Source organism: Molossus molossus, unplaced genomic scaffold (assembly GCF_014108415.1).
Source record: "Molossus molossus isolate mMolMol1 unplaced genomic scaffold, mMolMol1.p scaffold_m16_p_5, whole genome shotgun sequence".
NCBI classification, from domain to species: Eukaryota; Metazoa; Chordata; class Mammalia; order Chiroptera; family Molossidae; genus Molossus; species Molossus molossus.
Genome location: NW_023425388.1, coordinates 41,626,267 through 41,651,214, shown reverse-complemented (window position 1 = coordinate 41,651,214; position 24,948 = coordinate 41,626,267). Strand labels below are relative to the sequence as shown.

General features: G+C 37.1%; 1 protein-coding gene across 1 annotated transcript in view; it reads right to left on the bottom strand.

Moving 5' to 3' along the window:
* Positions 1–24,948, bottom strand: part of NAALADL2 (N-acetylated alpha-linked acidic dipeptidase like 2) — an 881,081-nt gene that overhangs the window by 197,905 nt on the left and 658,228 nt on the right. The window contains exon 10 of the mRNA XM_036243146.1: positions 12,485–12,631. Within this exon, the coding sequence (XP_036099039.1) occupies positions 12,485–12,631 (147 nt within the window). The remainder of the gene's footprint in view (positions 1–12,484; positions 12,632–24,948) is intronic.

Here is a 24,948-nt window from a genome sequence, read left to right as displayed (position 1 = left end):
CAGATGTTCCACATTTTCCCCCCACTGACCCTCTCCTTCTCACTCCCGCCCCCCCTCCCGCCTTTTCCCACACTATTGTCTGTGTCCATTGGTTATGCATATAAGTTCTTTGGTTTATTTCTTCCCACCCCCCAACCCCTTTCCCTTTGAGGTTTGTCAGTCTAGCAATGAATTTGTGCTTCTTAATCCCTTCACCTTTTTCACCCTTTCCCCCAACCCCCCTCCCATCTGGCAACCAACAAAATGTTCTCTGTATCTATGAGAATGTTTCTGTTCTACCTGTTCATTTTGTTTGTAGATTCCATTGTTGATAGATATGTATTCATTGCCATTTTGTTTTTTCATATATTTTATCTTTTTCTTCAAAAAGACCCTTCATCATATCATATAATAATGGTTTGGTGGTGATAAACTCCTTTAACTTTTTCTTGTCTGGGAAAGTCTTTATATGGCCATCGACTCTAAATGACAGCTTTGCAGGATAGAGTAATATTGGTTGTAGGTTCTTGCTTTTCATCACTGAATATTTCTTGCCACTCCCTTCTGGCCTGCAAAGTTTCTTTTGAGAAATCAGCTGACAGCCTTATGGGTACTCCCTTGTAGGTAACTAGCTGCCTTTCTCTTGCTGCTTTTAAGATTCTCTCTTTGTCTTGAACCTTTTGCATTTTGATGATGATGTGTCTTGGTGTGGGCCTCTTGGGGTTCATCTTGTTTGGGACTCTCTGTGCTTCCTGGACTTGTATGTCTCTTTCCTTCACCAAGTTAGGAAAGTTTTCTGCCATTATTGTTTCAAACAGGTTTTCGATTTCTTGTTCTCTCTCTTCTCCTTCTGGCACCCCCAAGATGCGAATGTTGGGTTGGTATACTTGAAGTTGTCCCAGAGGCTTCTTACAGTATCCTCTGGGCATTTTTTACTTCCTTATATTCCACATCGATGGTTTGCTCCTTGGATTTATGTACTCTGTTAAAGAAGCTGTGTAAATTATTCTTTATTTCAGTTAATGCCTCTTTCAATTCTAACTGTGCATCGATGATTTCTGACTGGTCCTTTTTTATGCTCTTGAGGCCCTCCCTAAGTTCACTGAGGTTCTCACTAAGTTCATTGAGCATCCTTATAAGTAGTATTTTGAACTCAGCATCTATTAGGTTGCTTATCTCCATTTCGCTTAGTTCTTTTCTTGGGGTTTTGTTCTGTTCTTTCATTTGGGACCTGTTTCTTTGTCTCCTCATTTTGGCTGCCTCCCTGTGTTTGTTTCTGTGTATTACTTAATGAGAGGTATGGGGCTAGCGGAGACCAGATGCTGCTCGTTTGAAAGAATTTAGGAAAAACCTGAAGCAGGATCCAAGACCGGCCAATCCTATGGTTAAGCAAGCGGCAACAGCTTGGGTGGGCCTGAAAGTTGGGTGGGGAGGGGCCTCAGGGAGTCAGCAGGGCGGGGCTACCAGTGTGAGCCAGGTTGCTGGAGTCCCAGATATGGAGACTGTCTGCCGCCCCAGGGAAGGGCTCACCAAAGGAACAAAGGCCTCTGACAGCACGTTTGTCCCGGAGAAAGCCCCCTCTCCAGCCCTCGCTCCAGTGCCAAACAGCTCAGTTCTTCCCTGTGTGTCTCTGGCGCCCCTCGAGCTGCCTCCCCTCCAAGCTTAGAGGGAGAGAGTCCGATAAGTCCGTGCGCGGGCCCTTTAAGGAGCTGCCTGGGGCTCCAGCCGCTTCAGCTTCCCTGAGCCTCAGTTCCCGCTGGTTTTTCCAGTCAGAAGTTATGGGGATTCTCTTCCTGGCACTGGAACCCTGAGCTGGGCACCTGGTGTGGGACGGGGACCCCTCAGTCCTCAGGGAGGACCTTCCCAGCCGAGGTGTCCTCCTGATTTTTATCCGCCACACGTGGGTGTGGGACCAGCCCTCCCCTCCGCCCCTCCTCCCAGTCTGGATGTGGCTGCTGCTTTAATTCCGTAGTTGTAGGACTTCCATTCAGCTCGATTTCAGGCGGTTTTGAATGATGGTTGTTCTGTAGTTTAGTTGTAACTTTGATGTGGTTGAGGGAGGACGCGATACCGCGTTTACCTACCCGCCATCTTGACCGGAAGTCTCGCAAACCAAGGTTTAGCTAGTGGGCTAGGAGCAACCATTTATGGGTGCTATGGACCGTGCTTGAAGGTGCAGACCAGGGTGTCCACATACATGTACACAAGGCCCCTCATAGTATAGGACCAGGGCAAGGGTGAGCAGAAAAAGAAGGGAAAGTCCAGGAGCAAAGGTCAGAACTGGGGGGTCAGTTTTTCCATTGTCACCACGTTTTGGTATAGGATTCTCAGAAGCCTGCAACATTTATTTTAAACCTTCCTTCCTGATCATTTTAACATGTATTTGTCAAATCAAGAGGCAAGAATTTTTTTAATTTAACACTTTCTATAAGTTTAAATATTTGGTATGTAGCCATATAATATAATGGCCTCCATTTGTACTATCGTTTGCACCCTGAAATGTTAGGGAAAAGCTAGGCTGTGACTTTGTCTGTGAGCAAATTAAAGACATTAAATCAGCTGAAATAGACTAAATTCCTGAGTCAACTAAAATATTAAAAACAGATTGAATGGTGGGGAAATAGAGGTGGAGTAGAAAAGCAATCAGAAAAAGCAGGGGATGATGAAGAAAGAAGGAAAGGATATGGAGAGCAAGACCATAGGTGCAAGAAAAGGTGCGAGACGCTACATGAAACAGGACAGATGGAAGAAAGTTGAGCAAAGAAGCAGGAGCACACAGAATTGAAGTTTAGAAGACAGCAGCTATAGATAGAAGCACTGAGCTGAGAGCAGAGAAATTAAATCTGTACTTAATCTTCATAACTCCTTTGGTCAAGTTTTTTAATCTTTTGAAGTCTCTATTTCCATTAACTATAGAGCAATGAATTCAAATACCTGGGTTCAATGATCACTATTGCTTTAAAGGTCAATGAGTCTATGAGTGCTTCGTTTCAGTCAGTCCATCAGAGAGAGTCCAGCCATGCACATCTGTGGACCCATCATTCTTAGGACCATCCTCTCACCACAAAAGCCTTTGATCTTACTTTGGCCAGTGGGTGGTCCAAAATGACCCCTGAACAGGTGGGAGTTTGCAAAGCCAACTCAATGATAGCCAATGAGCTACCACTCCTAACCTGGGCCACGTGACCAATAGAGAGAGGAAAAAGTACCCTGAATTTAACTTCAAATATTCTTCCATGAGCAATGTCCTAATCTGATTTTATTATGTCTAAGAATAGTCCCCAGCAATCTTCATACAAAATTTCTTTCTGAGTTAAATTTCATGTATATATACCTGAGTTGTTAATTAGAAATCATCTCTAAATATGGACTATGTATAAAATTTCTAAGGCTCTGATAAGAATTTTAGATCAATAAAACTTAATGACAAAATACTAATTTAAAGAACTAAAAATCACCTTATGCATAAAACTACAGGTTATTTTTTCCTACTTTTACACACTGCATAAACACTGCACCATTTGGTTTAAAATGCTCTTCACTGATAAGAGAAAATTGGGTCAGAATAATTTCAATGCTAGGGCTATTGACAAGCAACAGTAGAAATCAAATACTTATAAATACTTTGCTCTTTTTCAGAATTCTCTCCACTCATGGTGATGGAAAAAATAAAAATAAAATTTAAAAAAAGTCACAGGGACAGAACACCATGAAAGGAAACTAAAGACAACTGCAGCTCTCTTGAGACTTAAAAAAAAACAAAAGCCACAACCTTCACCAGAAAGCAGTAGCAACGGTTATAAGCCTAGTGGCCTTGGTTTCAATCTTTTTTTTTTTTTTTTTTTAATATTTATGAGACTTCAAGGCTACTATTGTGTTTTTCTCTACAGTTTCTATAGAAACATTAGCTCATTAAATAACAAGCAAAACTATCAGCAACAGTAGACCTGTAATCCAAGATGCAAATAAATTAATATGAAGAGGTTGTGGAGATGAGCGACTGGACAAGAGAATGTGTCCATAGTCGTCATCCACAGCTGCATGACCTCCAGATGTGCCATTTCCTTCTGGAGTTCATAGTTAGAGCATATGGGAACCAAAACTGCTCTTACCGTTTTAATTGACCACATGGTTTTAGATGTCAAAATATTCTTAAAGCAATGTGTCATTATTGTTGAAGTTAGGAGAAACAAACTTATCTCTCTCCTCATCTTTCAAAATTAATTTAGAAATAAAATTATACATTCTATTTGTTTTATAAAAGAATATATAAATTACTATAAAAACATTAATGTCAGTTTTATTATATACATACATTATGAGCTCATTTTCAATTTAGTTAAGAAATACTACCCTCTTCCAAATATTGCTTAGCTTTGAGGGTGGTCAAAGCCGAAATGTTTAGAATCCTTGTATGGACAACTAGAAAAAAATAAGAATTACGTGCTATAGCACTACACTGCACTGCAGATTTAGTGGGAGATGGAAATAATTTTAGAATCACTTCATTTTATGCAGAAAAGCTTGAGAAACAACATAAGGCAAGGGGAGAGCACCCGAGACCAGTGTTGGAGTGCTAGGTCGGAAAGCTGATTCCACCACGTAAAGGATTTGTGATGTTGGGCAAGTTACGTAACTGCTTTGTACTTCAGGTTCATGTTTAATCAAGTGGCAATACTAGTACCTTCCACAGCAGTAATGATTATAAGTACAAAAAATTAGTGAAGTGATATGATTAAAGGACTTTGGAAGAAAAAATGCCTATCACAAATATTATATGAGTGTTTGTTAAATATGATTTTCCTTAGTACTAACCTGAATGTACTATTTCATTCTACATTAGAAGCCCTCTTAGCCAATATAATTTATCCCACTAGTTGGGATTTAGAAGTTGATTCAATTAAATAACCAGTAAAAACAACAAAAACAAAAACTAGCCCTGGCCGGTTTGGCTCAGCGGTTGGAGCATCGGCCTGTGGACCAGAGAGTCCCGGGTTCGGTTCCTGCTAGGGGCACGTACCAAAAAACAAACAACAACAACAACAAAAACAAATACACATGTAAAATAGTGTATGTTAATTTAAAGCCTGTGAGTGCATGTGTGTATATTGACCAATAGTTTAATGTAAAACCAAAGCCTTTTCTCTGAACACTGATTGGCTTGGTGAATAAGGTCTACTATTTCTGTCTTGTCTTAGTTAACATTTAAATTTCAAGTCCGTTTTATTTAAGGTGGAATTATTATCAATATTTGTGAAGTAACTGAGTGCAGAATGCTAGATCACTACAATTTCTCCCAGTTTTTGAGAGTTGCCTGGTCCAATACACATCAGTTCTTAATTAGTAATTCACCTTTAGGAGTGTTAACACTATAGGTGTCTTAGAAGTAATTTTTTTCTCATGATTCACAACTTTGTGTAGCAATTAAATTCCCTAGTTATCAATAACAAATGCAAAGGCCTTTTATAGCTCTGAGAATACAGGGTGGGACAAAAGTAGGTTTACAGTTGTTCATATGGAAAATAATAGCATAAAGAATAAACTGTTTCACCTGGCTGGTGTGGCTCAGTGGACTGAGGATTGTCCCAGGGACTGAGAGGTCCCAGTTCAATTCCTGGTCCGGGCACATGCCCAGGTTTCAGGCTCTATCCCCGGTGGGCAGCCTGCAGGAGACAGCCAATCAATGTTTCTCTCTCTCACATCAATGTTTCTATCTCTCTCTGCTTTCTTCTCTCTCTAAAAAATAATAATAAATTGTTTTACATACTCACAACTGTAAATCTACTTTGCCTCACCGTGTGTAGCCGACTCTGGCAGAGCATACCACTGAACCCAAGAGAACACGAGTGTGCAAAAATTCAGGAAAGATCTTACTGTGATGAGCTTCAAACAGCCTTGATCATTGATCACTGTGTTCTAAAGAAACAAAAATTGTCGATGAATCCCGTAGGTCAATTAAGTGGAAGTCAGTTAAGAGAACTCAACTATCCTTTCTTTATTTGATTGTTTACATGTCTGGGTCTCAGTCTGGACTGTGACCAATTTGAGAGATGAAGGCATGTTTTATTCATCTTCCTATTTCTAATACAGTGCCAGATTATTGCAGGTACTTATTAAGTGCTGGCTAACAGATGAATATGCTTGAATGAACAAATATCTGAATAAATCACATCGGATTCAACCTATTACCTTAATAAAGTTGCCAAATTTACAACATGGTCTATCACTGAATCCTTCTGTAAGTACTATTATTGAAATTATCAAAAACTTCATTATAAAACAAGTTGTCTTATAATAGGGATGATCACAAGATCATCCCTGAAAATAGCACTGGAGTTAAAATATAATGCTTGTGCTACATATTTTGACTCAATGATGATAGGCCTTTGGAATAAATGTTCTTCTTTAGAATTCCAAGCAAGGACAACAGCTAGGGAAAATATGTCCTCCCTGGAGCCATTTTAAAATATTAAGCAATTTGAAGTATGATCTTTTGAATTATCCATTTGAGTCTTAAGATTTTCTCCATTCTTTGTTTTTTCAATATCTGTCTCATATTTCAATTTCTTGTGTTTACTCCTCAGGCTCTTGGAAGCATACGGCAACTTTAATAGCACTCCCTCTGTGACAAGCCTTTTCTATACTCTACAATCAAAGCTTTTCGAGTCTGCTCTATAACTGCTGATTTGTTGATTGGGGTTTAACCTTCTCCTCTAAAGGAAGGCTTCTAAGATGTGGAATTCTTTGTAGAGTCACAGTTTATGAGTGTTATATTCCTTGCTTCATGCTGTTTGTCAGGTGAATGGGATGGCAATACCCAAAGATGACCAGAAAAGACACGCACAGCTTTAAATACAATCACAGTTCAAATCCTTGAAAAAGAGCAAAGTTGAATGTCTTGTCAGATATTATAAAGAATGAAGTGGACTAGTTTAACCAAGGCCATTTCTCCAAATCAGCATTTCTGCAAGTGTGGTCCAGAAACCTTCAAAGGTCCCTAAGATGAAAACTATTTTTATAATATGATAATAGTGGCATTATATGCTTTTACATTCTCATTTTCACTCTGCATTACAAGTGCAGAGGGTATAAAAAGTTCATGAATAGGGTTTCACATTCCACAATAAAACTAACCTTTAAGAAACAAATACTTGTCAAGGCTCTGGGTATTATCAAAGAAAAGTATCTGTCATTATATGAAAAGACTGTGAGACCATATTGCTTTATACATATCAATCAAAACAACATATAATGAGAGAATAAATGCATAATAATGCCACTCTTCTTATTTATATATCATTGTCTTGGAAAATTTCTGTCATAAAAATAAGTTATTTATATTAATTTGTAACAAGTTTATTATTGCCCTGTTCGGTTTGGCTCAGCAGTTAGAGCATTGGCCCACATACCAGAGAGTCATGGGTTTGATTCTCGTCAAGGGCATGTACCTTGGTTGTGGTTTGGTCCCTGGCCCCGGTAGTGTCGTGCAGGAGGCAGCCAATCAATGTGTCTCTCTCACCTCCATATTTTTCTCTTTCTCTCTCTGAAGTTAAATAGAAAAATACCCTCAGCTGAGGATTTAAAAAAAAAAAAAAAAAAAACACAAACAAGTTTATTATTTACATTTTAAATGAATTAATAAATAAATATACTTTTTCTCAGTTCTAATTCCTAATATAATAAATAGTTGCACATATTAGCCATATAAACAAAGCTCTTTTATTTGGAATCTTCAATAATTTTAGAGGATAAATTGGTTTTTAGAAAAAATGCTTGAGAACCTCTGTCCTAAATGAAGTAAGTCTGATCTGAATATAATAATACAATATTTTGATTGATATTGAAAGTATGTTTCCTATAATAAGTTTTAGGAAACTAAAAGAAGGAATCATACAGGGACAAAGAATCCCTTTCCAACCTGGTTCCAATGGGCACATTTTTCTCATTTCTAAGTGACGTTAAGTTTCATAGCTATCAATATGAAACAGATACTGTAAAACATCAGTACTAATATGCAAAGTTACACATAAATATTTGATTCATTAAATCAAGAGCTTTTAATTGACTTCTGAACTGTTATTATTCTTTAATGTAACAATGACAATGTCCAAACTCCAAACATAAAAAGTCTAATTCAAGTATGATACATTTTTCTTCTATTCAGTGGAATAAAACATGAAGAATCAGCAAGTAAACTATAAGTTATTTTGCTCCAAAATGTCTATGTGTGTATTGTAGCCTTATATCAGCACTGTATCTGAAAATTATTTTTAAATTACACACACACACGCACACACACACACTTATGCTACTGTATAAGAATCAAAATTGATATCAACATTATCTAACTTAAGAATTAATAAGAGTTTCAAAACACCTATGCTACTTGGTTTGCAGTCGCTGGATTACTAAATGCTATTGAAACAATTATGCAAGAAATCCTGCTATATAAAAGCTATAATACCACTTTATCTCATTGTCATTTAAATGCTAAATCCTCCATTATAGTGGTAAATTTGATTTAAAATAGAATTTTTCAAGAAGAACAAAAAATATAAGGTTAACCAAAGTAAGGAAACAGAGCTTGAATTTGTGGTATATAGCTTGCTAGGACATGGACTGATCTTTTGATATATTAAAAAAAAACCAGAACCTCTGACATGCCCTACAGATGAAATATACTGATCTGGAACAAAAATTATGTGAAACAGCTGTTAAGTGACAGAGAAATGTGCATTGGACCACCAGCCTGTCATAAATTACACTTTTAATCAGAAAGCATCTGTCTTTCATTTCTTTTTCATCAATCTCTGCACTGTATTTACTCTGAGCAGAATGTCTCTCCTAACAGGTGCAACAGTGTTTACAAATTGAAAACCTTATTTAAATGAAGCTTACAACTAGAGAGGTTTCGATTAATAGGGCAATATTTTGTGAGAAGAAATAATTCTAACATTTGGCAAATCCATGCATTGCTTTGCATTTGAGAAATTTAATTAGTGGAAAATTAGAGTAAATACACCAAGAAAAGCTATAGGTGAAAGGTGCTTCAAACAATCTTATGCAATGTATCAGTATGCAGAGAAGCTATAGGAAAACGGTACCAGTGAGAATATGGACAGCATGCGAAATTTGGGATAGACATTATAAAATGTCATGTTTAATCAAAAAATAACTTTAGAACTAATAATATCCATATGTCTATTAAAAGTGGCAGTTATGGCACTAGTTAATTTTTCTACAGTTAAATTTTTTTTCTATTATTATTATTCTCTTTTTGAAATTGAATATACCAGATTCATAATCAATCTTGGCAGATTCAAAATAATGGCAGAAATACCAAGGTTTACATTCTAATCACCCAAATACATTTTAAATAGATAATTTCTCAAAAACATTAGCATAACAATAAAATGAGCTTCACTAAGAACACATACACAATTTTTAAAGTGAAAGAAAGTGTTGAATTATCCACTTAACTATTATACTCAAAATGTGTGCAGACATAATAAACTGTTCCTACAGGGTCCAGGCAGGTAATATAGGGAACACAAGTCTTGTAAAACATGTGGGCCCTTTGGTTGATCATTCATGTCCCAATTTTTTATAGACACAGATATTGAAGAAATATTATTCTTAACTGCACTCTAAAACAAACAATATGGCAGATTCCGTAATAAAGAACATGGCAAGTGGGTGAGTAATGCACATTTTAGCCTCTTGTGTCCATAGGAAAAAAGAACCAATGTTTGCAGAAATCCAATTTTTCAAAAATGCACAGAGCAAATAAAATATACCTCAGACCGGCTCTTGCCCTTGGGCTTCCAATCTGTGCCCTTTAGTGGAATCACTGGGAGCATGAACTTACTATGAAACTCCTCTGAGGTCGGCTTCGGTCTTGGCCATGTATTAGTTTTATGACCTTGGATAAGCTACTAGATTTTAAGGGTCATTTTGTCCACAACAATAAAAAAAAGTGTTAATAATAATAGCTGACTCATAAAGATATTGTGAGTATTAAATGAGATGACATAAAAACATATAGCTTAGTAAGAACTCAATAGGTGGTAGATATTATATATTATGTGTATAACATATTATAAAATATTACACATTATATATATTATTTTTAAAAATATGTTTTTATTGAATTTTTAAAGAGAGAGAGAGGAGAGAAAAATAGAAACATTGATGTGAGAAACAGCAATTGGCTGCCTCCTGCACACCCCCTATTGGATGTTAAGCCCACAATGTGGGCATGTGCCCCAACCAGGAATCAAACCTGGAGCTCAGTCCATGAACCACACCAGCTGGGACATTATATTTTTAAATCTACTTCAAAATTCACAAAAAGCTCTAATTTTCTTAGCTACTTACTAATCATCATGGGTTAAATTTTTATATCATGGGTAAAGCCTTTCAGTGTTCATAATTTCTCTTAATACAGAGAAATATTTATTATAGGTTAACACAGAAAGCAAAGGTTTTCTATTCTTTGGAGAGTTCACCACACAAAATTATCTCATCTTGAGCAGTCATATTTTGTAAGGGACAAATCCATTTTTAAAAATGTTCCCCACTAAAGCAATATAAACAAGGTCATTTGTTATAATATAAAGCAGAGAGGATTCTCTTCTAAGCATTTATTAGAGACAAATATAATAAAAATAATTTTGATGATGGAAGTTAGACATTCTGAGTATAATCTGAAAATCTAATTGGTTTCTCCAAACTAAGCCAGTAGGTAGACTTTAGCCTTAGGAGTTTCAGTGATAATAGCACTTTCTTAGAACTTCACTGAAACTAGTTTCCAAATCTTATATCTATTGACACCTCAGATCCTCCAGCTGATTCTAATCAACGCCACCTCTTCTGTTTAGATGCTTGTTTTCCTAAAAATGTATAAGCTCTTTCCTTATACTAATATGTTCTTACATAAAATGTTTAGAAATTCTCCTACTAATATGTTGGACCTACAATCAGATGATAATAATTGTAAGGACAGCTATGGTTGATAGAGGCCTTATTATCCATTCGATGTTAGTTAAACCCTTTACATGCATAGTCTCATTTATCCTTATTATGGCTCTATGGAGTAGACTTCATTAATATACCATAGTACTCATCTCTAAAATAATTCTAAAAGACATTAAATCATTTGTCTAGTCAGTATCAGAGTCAAGAGTCAACTATTAGTTCCATTCTTAAGGCTATACTATACTGCCTCTCTAAATTCTTGGCTTAAAACTCAACAAATGAATCAGACCTGCATTGAATAAAAGCTATCATTCAATGTGCTGACATGACAGGAGTTATATGGGCTGAGATGGGGAAATGATAAAGAGAGATGACAAAATATCAAGCGTAACAATTAAAAATGAGTTAATTTCTTAATACATCATAACAGTGGACTTGCGTAAAAGAGAAAATATCTCTGCACATGTACCTCATTTTCAAACAACAATAGCATATGAAAATCAAAATGTAAAAACAGATAAATCATAATTATTATTTTTGCATTACCAACCAATTTATCTCATCACAATAGGATTCACCCAGCGTTTCTCCCTCCATGAAGTGAAGATGTCAGAGATGACCAGCTGTTTACAGAGGAGCTAAGGTGTGTGGAGGGGCAAGGGGGGGGATGCAGAGAAACACAGAGCTCCATATTGCTGATGCTTTACAAATTAAGCTATTAAATATCAAAAGTTGAGCCTATAAAAATATAATTTTAAGTACAACTTTTCAAGGACATCTATGATCCAGGAACAAAGCAGGTTTTATTTTCTAGCCACCATTTTGTTAATGTAAAAATTACCTCAAGCTGGCCACTCTGGAGGCTTTTAAAAAACTCCCCAAAAGTCATGCACAATTTATTATTAGTTTTTTAAAGGTAAAAATCTTCACCTGTTTTATATCAACAGAGAAACAGTTTTCCTGTAACACATTTCTGAGGAAGACTAAAATGACTGAAGTCCAATAGATGGATGAACTCAGACTTAATCAAGGTGAATCATGCCTATGCGATACTATTGGGTGAAAAACACCTATCTTCACAAAAAAAAAGTTGTATCTTTTAGGAAGGCAAACTATTGACAAACTTTGGGTAGCTAATTCACAAGACACATTAATATATAGCATATGAAGTGCATTTTTCCTTGGACAAGGAGAGGAGAATCTATTGCACATGTCATCTATTTCTGTGAATGCTGAAGATTACAATTATGTCTTGATGTTAATCCCACTACAGCAAATTCAAAGCACACCGTGAAAATGTGAGTGACAGTATAAATCTTTTTCAATTGAATCCAACACTACTGAAAAGAGCTGATGTTTCCAAATACTGTTACAAAGCCTCTGAACAACAAGAATAACGCTCTCAATGAAGCAGCTTCTTGTAGTGACCTATTTGAAAAGAAAGATAAATAGCCAGGATAAAATAAAATTCTCCATGTCTGCTATATTGTGTACATGTGTGAGTGTTTTGATTTGTAGAAGCAATCACCTGTAATGCCTTGATGTCCTCATAGGCGAACTGCACAGTGGGAACGCCAAGCTGGTTGACGAAGTAATTCGCATCACCTTGTATCTGCACCGAACTGACATTGGTTTCTGGGCACTGAGCTCTTCTGGAACAGTTGAGATTATTTTTCTGAAAAATAGAATTCCTGTTGTTAGCACAAACTAAGCTTCTTAGGGCATCCTTAAATCAATGCTACTCCAAGTACAGTCCATAGAGCAGCAGCATCCACGTCACCCAGGAACCTATTCAAAGTACAAATGTTCAGGGTCCACCCATGTCCTCTTGAATGGGGACCGCCAGGGACGAAGCCCTGGATTCTTTGCTGTAACACTGTGCTCTGATTCTGGCTTCCGAGGCTCACTGAACTGTGGCTACTGCTGGCCCAAATCTAATTGCTTGCTCTTGTTCTTCGAAAGCATTTTTATCAAGGAATTTTTATAAACCATAATGACTCTTTAATTGGAAATATTTTTAAAGAAGGTGAGTCCCTTAAAAAGGTTTGGTTTTATTGTTTTTGTGTTGTTTATACTGTTGGCTTTCCATAAATTTAAATTTAAAAGATGATTTGGTAGGATAAAATTTCATTATTCCAAAATGGGTTTTGGAAAACACAGGAGAAATTTTCTCCATTTCCTCTTTTTTTTTTTTTTTTTTTTTTGGTATGTGTCCTTAGCGGGAACCGACCCTGGGATTCTCTGGACCGCAGGCCAACACTCCAATTGCTGTGCCAAACCGGCCAGGGCTCCATTTCCTCTTAAAAGCATATTCCCACATGTTTGAAGACTATATGACAACAACTCTGAGGGTCACCAAGAACCACACAGCTAAGTGCAACCTCTGGGGAAATGCAAAGAGATGGACCAGTATTTCTTAAACTAATAGTTGTCTAACATGCAAAACAAATGATAGTAGCTTTACCAAATAAATTATTAATAAGTGAAAAACAGTCAATTGTTTCTATAATTAATGCTGAGTAAAATATATTCTTTAATAAAATTTCCAAAAATCGAGAATCTTTTTGATGTTATTGTCCAAAGTATGAGACATGGAAGAATACCAATCTCCTCAGCATCAATCAGAAGGGAAATGAGCAACCACATGAGAACACCATGTCAGATACGCAGAAAGTACAGAGAGGGGCAAAAGTAGGTGTCCAGTTGTGAGCACACAAAACACAGAGTTTATTCTTGTATTTGTATTTATTAATTATTGTATTATTTTCTATGCAAACCACTGTAAACCTACTTTTGCCGCACCCTGTATGTACTCAAGACACATTTCCTATAGAATAAAAAAATCCGTGGATTCTTCACCCTCTCCCCTGCTTCTTTGGCATAAAACAATTTCAAAAATACTTTGAGCCCTGGCCAGTTTGGCTCAGCGGTTAGAGCGTCGGCCTGCGGTCCGGAGAGACCCGGGTTCGGTTCCCGCTAAGGGCATGTACCTCGGTTGCAGTTTGTCCCCGGCCCTGGTTGGTCGTGCGGGTGGCAGCCACTCGATGTGTCCCTTCACGTCGATGTTTCTCTCTTTCCTTCCTCTCTCTCCCTCCCACTCTATCTGTACAAAAAAAAATGGAAAAATATCCTCGGGTGAGGATAAAAAAAATACTTTGAAATATAACCTGTACAAAAATTTGAAATATGCAGTTTAATTTTCATAAAGCAAGTTATTCCAACTTTTTCATATACAATGCTAGAGTTTTCAAACATATAGTAATGTTTCAATGCCCATTCAATTTTCTTTGAGGACTTCATAGAAAGATCTTTTTAACAAAGGTAAATTAAATTAAAATGGAGAGCCTGAGTATTTATAAACAAGGCAAGGTTTCAGCTTAATGTTATTTACTACCAATATTTTGGGTAATTATGCACTTTGCAAATAGAAAGTAAGAGAGTCTACTGTACAGTCCACTCCGTAGTCAACTAATGCTTTTTATGGTTACTCCCACCAACTTGCTTCTTTTGAAAGCCCACTTTCCTGAAACTAGCGTTAATCACTTTTTCCTGCCTCATAACACTCCTGAGCTGAAGACTCTAGAGATTTTATCCCCGGAACGGTTCAGGTAAGGTATTGAATATTCCCAAGGAAGAGCTACCTTAAGTACTAGATAATGAAAAGCAAAGAAACGACTTTCTTTCATGTAAAAAATACCACGTAGTGCTGAGAGATCTAGGGGTTAAAAACTGGCAACTGCGGCCCTGGCCGGTTTGGCTTTCTGGTTAGAGCATCGACCTGTGGTCCAGAGAGACCCAGGTTTGATTCCTGCTAAGGGCACATACCTCGGTTGCAGTTTGTCCCCAGCCCTGGTTGGGTCATGTGGGTGGCAGCCACTCGATGTGGCCCTTTCACGTCGCTGTTTCTCTCTCTCTCTCTCTCCCTCCCACTCTATCCGAACAAAAAATGGAAAAAGTTGTCCTCGGGTGAGGATAAAAAAAACAAAACAAAAAAACTGGCAACTGTGGAGATATGTCTTTAGCCAGAATGCATTTTTAAAAATTTAATTTGAAAGTCTTGGTTGGGCAAGTTATTGACCAGTGTCCCATCACTAGTGTCACACTCATCCGGCATCACTCATTCAGACGGTGGCCAGAGGCACTGGATTTGTGGAACCTAAATAGTTGCACTCCTTTATGTTATTGATGAAGAGTTCATAGAATCTAGTCTTTTCTTTCCCCAGATGCCTAGCCAATGAAATTACAAATCATCCAAGTAATCTACTTTGTTTTTACTGCGGCAACATCTATATCTTTTTGGGACATCACATGTGGTCTACTCAATCTTGATAAAAATACATATTTGGCTTTCATTTCACTTTGTAAACATAATTCTTAATACCCGCTACAAATAGCAGCTACATTCCCTACATAGAATTGTTTTTCCCAACAGATGAATGGCATGGGTCAAAAATTGACAACTCTAAATTCTACAATGTGTTTCTGTAAAAGAATTGATTTTAAAAAATAAAATATAAATGTGATTCATATATAAATACATAAAATATTTGATATTATTTTCATTTAGTTATCACTATTATATAAAAGCTTCCCTCTGAGAAAAAGTATCCGCTTTTTATTTATTCAATTTTCAAAGATGGCACAAATACTCCATTCCAGTCAATCCTTGCATTCTTTACTTGCTGTAATAGTTACACAAGAATCAGTTCTTATTTAGCCTCAGCTCTGAATTGGTTCAGGGCATTCTATCTGAAACCAGCACAGATTCTCTTCTATGCTCTCTGTGCTCACCATGGCTTACTTCCATTATACATTTTTCATTGCATTTCATGATCTCTTACACAGGAATGTAGTTATTACTACACCGTTTCTTCCATATTTCTGTTTTTTAGACAAATCTAAAGGGCAATATCCAACCTTTAGGATTCTATACCATGAACACTTCTGTGTTCTTTCCCTTCCCTGGCTTGTTTTACTTCACCCATTTATTAAAAAGTCTTGTTTCAACTCGAAAAAAATGGTGGCGGAGTGAATGGAAGCTACACAGACCATCTCCCAGGACCAAACTGAAATTACAACAAAAATAAAGACAAATCATCAGGAAAAAGCAACAGAAAAGCAGCTTGGAAGACCACATAACCAGGGACACTGACTCAATCCTGGTAGGCTTGCTGAGGGCGAGAGGGGGCCGGGAGCCCATGGTCCGCAGCAGCCTTAGCTGTGAGCAGTGGCCTCAGCTTGGAGCGGTGACCTCCGCCAGGAGCTGCAGCCTCGGCTGGGAGCAGCGCCCTCGGGTTACACTCCAGAGCACAGAGCCGTGACAGAGGCTAAAACAGCCACAGCCATTCACCTTGGGCTCCGGCAGAGGGAGGGCAGACTGGACTAGAACTGTGTGAGGACACTCAGGATTTGGAGGGCGCTCAAAGCTTTTGCTGAGTTGCGGCCACTCAGGACTGTGATCCTCTTACTCCTTCCCAGGGCTCTGGGGAGATGAGGCAGCCCCTCCCTCAGAGATTCACCCCACCCGGTGGCCATTGAAATGCAAATTGAGGCCAATGACCAACCTGCAACTGCCCCAACCTCAGGAAATCCCCTTACTCTAAGCACCTGAGGGAGTTTTTCATTCAACTCAGAAGCCAAAGCTCTTCAGGTAATCCCTACTGATAACCTCCAGGCAAAAAGCCAGAGGATAACTGTACCACTCCTGGGCTAGCAACTTTAACCAGGAAAGTAAGACTTGACAGTGGTGTTTAATGTGGGTCCTCCCTGGCTCATCCAAACCCAGGAGAGGGAGCCACAAACAGCAGAACACCAAAACCCACAGGGAAAGTTTGGCAGGCTCCAAAGCACAATGTGATAGCCAAAATGGTGAAACACAGAAACAAAAGCCAAATAAAAGAACAAGAGACCTCTACCAATAATGAGATAAATGAGGTGCAGTTAAGCAAGTTAACAAAACTAGAATTCAGAGCCATGATCTTGAGGAAGCTCAACAGCATGTGTAACGACATGAGCACCATGAGTAAAGACATAGAAATGTTGAAAATCAACCAGTTGGAAATTAAAAACCACCAAGAAGAAATGAAGAATGACATATCAGAAATAAAGAACACACTGGAAAATCTAAATAGCAGATTAGAGGAAGCTGAGGACCAGATCAGTGAATTAGAAGATGGAGTAGAAAAAAATAAAAAAATCAGAAAACCAAAAGGAAAAAAAAAAACTATTAAAAAACAGGAAAACAGATTAAGAGAACTGTGGGAAAACTGGAAACGTAATATCATTCACATTATAGGAATCCCCGAAGAAGAAGAAAATGAGCAAGGGTTACAAAACATATTTGAAGAATTAGTGACAAAAACTTTCCTAATTTGATGAAGAAAAAAGGTATTCAAGTTCAAGAAGCACAGAGAGCCCCAAATAAGAAGAACCCAAACAGGCCCACACAAGACACATAGTAATCAAAATGCCCAAAAAATTAAAAACAAAGAGGGAATCCTAAAAGCAGAAGAGATAAGCAACAGGTTACCTACAAAGGAAACCCCATAAGACTTTCAGCTGACTTCTCAACAGAAACTCTACAGGCCAAAACGGAATGGCATGAGGTAATCAAGGTCATGAAAAACAAGGATCTGAATCCAAGACTACTCTACCCAGCAAGGCTATCATTCAAAATAGAAGGTCAAATAAAGAGCTTCCCAGACCAAAAAAAAAAAGGCTAAGAGAATACATTAGCATCAAACCAGCACTGCAAGAAATGTTAAAAGGACTGCTGTAATTAGCAGAAGAAATAGGAAGAAAAATATAACCACGCTAAACAAAAATGGCAATAAATAAGTACATATCAATAATCACCTTTTATGTAAATGGACTGAATGCTCCCATAAAAAGACACAGAGTAGCTGATTGGATAAGAAAGCATAACTCATCTATGTTGTTTACAAGAGACCCACCTCACAACAAAAGACTCACATAGGTTGAAAGTGAAGGGATGGAATAAAATCTTCCAAGCAAACAGAAAGGAAAAAAAAAAAGCTGGGGTAGCAATACTCATATCTGATAAAATAGATTTCAAAATGAAGGCCATAAGTAGAGCAAAGAAGGCCACTACATAATATTGAAAGGATCTATCAAAGAGAAAGATATAACCTTGATAAATATATATGCACCCAATATAGGAGCACCAAAATATATTAAAAATTTTCTGGAAGACTTCAAAGGAGAAATCGATAGCAATACAATCATACAGGGGACTTCAACACAATGCTGACATCACTGGATAGATCTTCTAGACAAAAAATTAGCAAGGAAACAGAGACTCTAAAAGAAGCACTAGACCAAATGGATGTAATAGATATCTACAGAGAATTACACCCCAAAACTACAGAATTCACATTCTTCTCAAGTACACATGGGTCATTCTCAAAGATAGACAATATGTTAGGACACAAACTAAGTCTCTACAAGTTAAAGAAGATTGAAATCATATCAAGCATCTTCTCAGATCACAATGGAATGAAACTAGAAATAAATTGCAACAAGAACATGGAAAGACATTTGAACACATGGAAGCTAAATAGCATGTTATTAAACAATGAATGGGTTACCAAGGAGATCAAGGAAGAAATTAAAACCTTCCTGGAAAACAATGAAAATGAACACATAACAACACAAAATCTATGGGATACAGCGAAAGCAGTTCTGAGAGGGAAGTTCATAGCACTACAGGCCTACCTCAAGAAACAAGAAAAATCTCTAATAGACTATCTAACCTCACAACTTAAAGAACTAGAGAGCAAACAATAAGAAAACCCCAGAGCAAGTAGAAGGAAGGAAATAGTAAAGAAAAGAGCAGAAATAAATGACATAGAGACCAAAAAAAAAAAAAACAATTCAAGGGATCAATGAAACAAAGAGCTTGTTTTTCGAAAAGATAAACAAGATTAATGGACCATTAGCTAGACTCACCAAGAAACAAAGAGAGAGAACCCAAATACACAAAATCAGAAATGAAAGAGGAGAAGTAACAACTTACACCACAAAAATACAAAAGATCGTTAACAACTACTATGAACAATTATATGGCAACAAATTCAACAATCTAAGAGAAATGGACAAATTTCTAGAAACACATAGTCTACCAAAACAGGACCAAGAAGAGATAGAAAATTTGAGCAGACCAATAACACCAAAAGAAACTGAAGATATAATCAAGACTCTCCCAGCAAACAAAAGCCCAGGCCCAGGTGGCTTCACGGGGGAGTTTTTACCGAACATTCAAAGAAGAACTAACAGCCATTTTCCTCAAACTATTTAAAAAAATTCAAGAAGAAGGAAGACTTCCAAACTCGTTTTATGAAGCCAGCATAACTCTCATTCCAAAACCAGAAAAAGACACTACAAAGAAAAAAAACTACAGGCCAATATCCCTGATGAACATAGATGCCAACATCCTGAACAAAATACTAGCAAATCGGATCCAGCAATACACCAAAAAAATTATTCACCGTGACCAAGTGAGATTCACCTCAGGGATGCAAGGTTGGTACAATATTCACAAATCAATAAACGTGATATACCACATAAATAAAATGAAGAATAAAAACCACATGATCATATCAAGAGATGCTGAAAAAGCCTTCAACAAAATCCAGCATCCATTTCTGATAAAAACGCTCACCAATGTGGGAATAGAGGGATCATATTTCAACATAATAAAGTCCATATATGAAAGACCTACAGCCAACATCATACTCAATGGGCAAAAACTAAAAGCATTTCCCTTAAGAACAGGAACAAGGCAAGGATGCCCACTTTCACCACTCTTATTTAACATAGTACTGGAAGTCTTAGCCACAGCAATCAGACAGGAAGAAAAAATAAAAGGGATCCAAATTGGAAAGGAGGAAGTGAAACTGTCATTATTCGTAGATGACATGATACTATAAGTAGAAAACCCCAAGACTCCATCAAAAATTGACTAGACTTAATAAATGTATTTGGGAAAGTAGCAGGATACAAAATTAACGTCAAGAAATCAATGGCATTCTTATACACCAATGATGAACTCACAGAAAGAGAAACTAAGAAAACAATCCCACTTATCATCGCGCCAAAAAAATTAAGATACCTAGGAATAAACTTAACCAAAGAAATAAAGGACCTATTCACAGAAAATGACAGGTCATTGAAAAAAGAAATAGAGGAAGATATAAAAAAGTGGAAGCACATACCCTGTTCATGGATCGGAAGAATTAACATCATTAAAATGTCCATACTACCCACAGCAATCGGTAAATTCAATGCAATCCCCATCAAAATACCAATGGCATACTTCACAGAATTAGAACAAGTACTTCAAAAGTTCATATGCAACCCAAAAAGACCTCAAGTAGCCACAGCAATCTTGAAATAGAAGAACAAGGTTGGAGGGATCATATTACCAGATTTCAGGTTATACTACAAAGCCACTGTAATCAAAACAGCCTGGTACTGGCACAAGAACAGGCATATAGAGCAGTAGAACAGAACAGAGAACCCCGAAATGGACCCAAGGCAATATGCTCAATTAATATTTGACAAAGGTGGCAACAGCATACAGTGGAGTAAAGACAGCCTCTTTAATAAATGGTGTTGGGAAAATTGGACAGCTACATGCAAAAAAAAAATGAAACTAGACCATCAACTTACACCCTACACAAGAATAAACTCAAAATGGATAAAAGACTTAAATGTGACTCATGAATCCATAAAAATCCTAGAAGAAAATGTAGGCAACAAAATTTCAGACATCATAAGCAGCAGAATTTTCACTGATACATCCCCTAAGGCAACAGAAACACAGGAGAAAATGAACACATGGGACTACATCAAACTAAAAAGCTTCTGCACAGCAAAAGAAACAATCATCAAAATGGAAAGGCAACCCACTGTATGGGAGAATATAATTGCCAATGATATATCAGATAAGGGGTTAATTTCCAATATATAGAGAGTGCTCATACAACTCAACAAAATGAAGACAAAAAACCCAATTAAAAAATGGGCAGAGGAGCTGAATAGACACCTCTCCAAACAGGACATAAAAATAGCCAAGAGACATGTGAAGAAAGACTCAACATCACTAATCATCAGAGAGATGCAAATTAAAACAACAATGAGGTATCACCTCACACCTGTCAGAATGGCCACCATCAACAAATCATCAAACAACAAGTGTTGGCAAGGGTGTGGAGAAAAGGGGACTCTAGTACACTGCTGGAGGGAATGCAGACTCGTGCAGCCACTATGGAAAACAATATGGTGTTACCTCAAAAAATTAAAAATTGAACTTCTATTTGACCCAGTGATCCCACTTCTAGGAATATACCCTAAGAAGCCTGAAACATCAATCAGAAAGAATATATGTACCCCCATGTTTATAGCAGCACTATTTACAATCGCTAAGATCTGGAAACAGCCCAAGTGTCCATCAGTAGACGAATGGATAAAAAAGCAGTGGTACATATACACAATGGAGGACTATGCAGCTGTAAAAAAGAAAGATCTCTTATTCTTTGAGACGACATGGAGGGACCTGGAAAGTATTATCCTAAGTGAAACAAGCCAAACAGAGAAAGACAAGTATCATATGATCTCACTTATTTGTGGAATATAATGAACATAACAATCTGAGGAATGGGGTAGTCCCAGAGACGTGGAAGTGGGTACAGACTGACAATCCCCAGAAGAGGGAGTGATGGGGAAGAGATAAACCACAGAACTTATATGCATGTATGCATGAACGGTGGACATGGACAACAAAGCTGGGGACAGGGCAGGGAGGGTGAGGAAGAGGGGAATCAGTGGCGGAGGGGGGCATCTGTAACAAAAATAAATTAATTAATTAAATTTAAAAAAAAAAGAAAAGTTTTGTTTCTAAAGGTTTGTATTATAACCTTGTTCATATATAGCAATGGAGTCAGCATTACTTAGATTTGTTTTCTAATCATATGTTGAAGGCCAGCACTGGTAAACCACATCTATGGTGCTATGCATATGAACTATTTATTGAGAGAGGACAGAACAACAGGCTGTATGGTCCAAGGGAGAGCTGGGCCTGTAGCTGGAAACACTTAGGTATTGAGCCTCATGTCAGAGTTAAGCCTATATGAAGAGTATGAGCTTCAAAATAAAATCAATTCAAGGCTGGAGGCTTCAGGGACAACACAGGGTTCCCGGAAAAGCCTTCCTGGGCCCCGTTCCCATGTACTGAGGCCAGAGTGGCTCTGTGATGTCCCACAGAAGACTCATCCCCCAGTCTATACAATCTCCACCCCCCCCCCAACACCTCATTTTCTACTGCCTACTCTTCTGATTTAACCAATGATGAGGGAAGGAAACACATGACCCTCAATCCTGTGTTTTTGTTCTTTTCTGCTTTTGTTTCTAACTAATTTCAGAGTAAAATAGGATCAAAGGAACCCAGTTTGTAGATTGGAACCACCCCACGTCATTTTATCTAAGGAATTTCCTTAAGAGGAGAACACTCCTGACACAGAATCCCTATTTCTAAATCTTTTTTTTATTATTATTCCTTACTTAAATGTAGGCCAGATTTATAAACCTCAAGTGAGCCTAAATCTATAGTCTATCCTGACATGAATTGTTTTCCCACACAGCACTTCAGTAAATTATAACAGATCTATATCAGTTAATAGATACTGATCTACTCAAGCCGTGTAAGCACTAATATCTGAAAGGGAAGTAGAAATAAATATTAGTCTCCTCTATTTTACTAGAAGTTAGCTACCATGTGAGACTAAGGTTGGTAACAACTTTGTATAGGTCAATTAATTTTTAAAATCTATTTACAAGGCTGAGTACATTCAAATTAAGTATTCCATCCAAGGAGTTCAAAACGTTCCATATTTAATGTTTGATAAGAAGCATTTCTATTCCAGTTCATAAAATAAGCAAATTCAGGCAAAGATTGTAGTGATGTCTCTTTAAATTTTCTATCACAAGTCTGTTGAATATCTGAATTGAAATCACCCTCTCAATCCTAAGGCTGTATGCTCTTGGCAAGTATACTTTTAAGCTAAAAGGCAAAATCTTATAGTTAATAATCATGGAAGTGAATATAAAGAAATTAAATCAAATTTGCATTAGTTGAGTAGCAATACCAAGACACATTGACAAGTTTTTAAAGTATTTGAAAATCTGTTTAATAATTCAAATACTGTATTTCTCTTACACCCTGCTTTTCCCTGCACATATAAGTATTCACACTACATACATAAGAAATCTAAATTGATTACCTATTCAAACAGTAAGAAAAATGTAACATTCAAAGTAAATGGACCACATCCTATACATTAAAGTAAAATGAACCCCTCCCTGCCCCATTTTTTTTTTTTAAACTTCAGTATTATTCTTGTAAATTCAGTGTGTAGAAACAATTTATCTTCATGATTTTCCTGGTGTTCACAGTATATAGTTGGTAATGTTCGAATTGTAATAAGATGCCCATGTTATTGAAAACACGATTTTTCGTTATAGGCATGGAGATGGTTAATTTAGTGTCAGCTTGACTGAGCCACCATGAGGTGTTGCTATTTGGCCAGATGTTATTCTGGGTGCGGCTGTGAGGGTGTAGTTTTGGACGAGATTACCATTTGAATTGGGAGACTGACAAAATCAGATTGCCACCCTAATGTGGGGGGGCTTTAATGCAATCAGTTTACAGTCTAAATAGAACAAAAAAGGTCTTCCCAGGAGTAAGGGGGACCCCTCCTGCTGGAATGCCTTCAGCTGGGATAGAAATCTGTTCCTTTCTTTGGACTCAATTAAAACATCAGTTCCTCTTGGGTCTGAAGTCTGCCAGTTTTTAGAATGTAACTTACACCATCAACTGTCTTAAGTCTCCAGCTTGCCAACTGCAGAACTTGGGACATCTCAGCCCCCATAATCGTGTGAGCCAATTTCTTAAAATAAATCTTTTTTTATGCATTTTATTGGTTCTATTCCTAAAGAACTGTGACTAACACACATACTCTTAGGTGGTAGATCACCTCTGTGTTTATGAAATTTTCATCATAACTAACAAGAAGTTAAACTTTAACTTTTCAGAAATGGTTGTGAGAAGAGTTTTTGTTTTGTTTTGTTTTGTTTTTTTCTGCTTGATTAACTGGAGATAGTTTCACAGAATTTTGTTACATTTTTCCTTTAGAACTTATAAACATGATTCCAGGCAACATGAACATGTAAACAGGTAAGGAATCATAGAAAAACCATTACATTTTGAAACTGGACGAAATAAAAATACTTATCCTGAGGTCCACAGGGGGGAAAAAAAAAGTAAGAATCTGTGAACTTGGTGGACCAAAAATAATTACATCTTTATTCTTATTTGCTTCTAATTGAAATTTAACATTTCATTCAGATATGAAGTAGGCCACAACCCAACAGTATTAACAGTAACTGTGACTTTGTAACCAAATAAAATAAGGCATTTTTATATCATATTTCAGTTGTTGGGAATAAATTCATCCCGAATTTAAAAGATGGTAGTTATGAGACACTTTGCTGAATTCTGTTGCTTAATGTGTTAATTTTAAAAAGCTTACATATTACTAAAATGAAAATTTGTGTGCTTTAGTATTTAGATAGCCTCAGTTTGATCATTGGTTTCCCTTGTAATCCCATGTATTTTAATTTAAGTATTTTATAACATTGTTTCTGAAAATGGGATTATATAGGATTTATCAGCTAATCCAAGTGGTCCAGAGGGAGTTCTCTCCCAGCAAAGAGCTTCATTTTACAAACTGGGAAAACTGAGGACACCACTCAGCAGAATTAGGGTTTCATACCAGATCTTTCACCCCCAAATGCAAGCTGTTTCCTTTCCACTGTGCTGAAGTATCTAGCACACTGTCACATTAATGCAGATGAACAAACTAATCTCCAAATGTTTCCTTTCTGAAATTCTATGGGTCTTTTTTTACAGCCCCA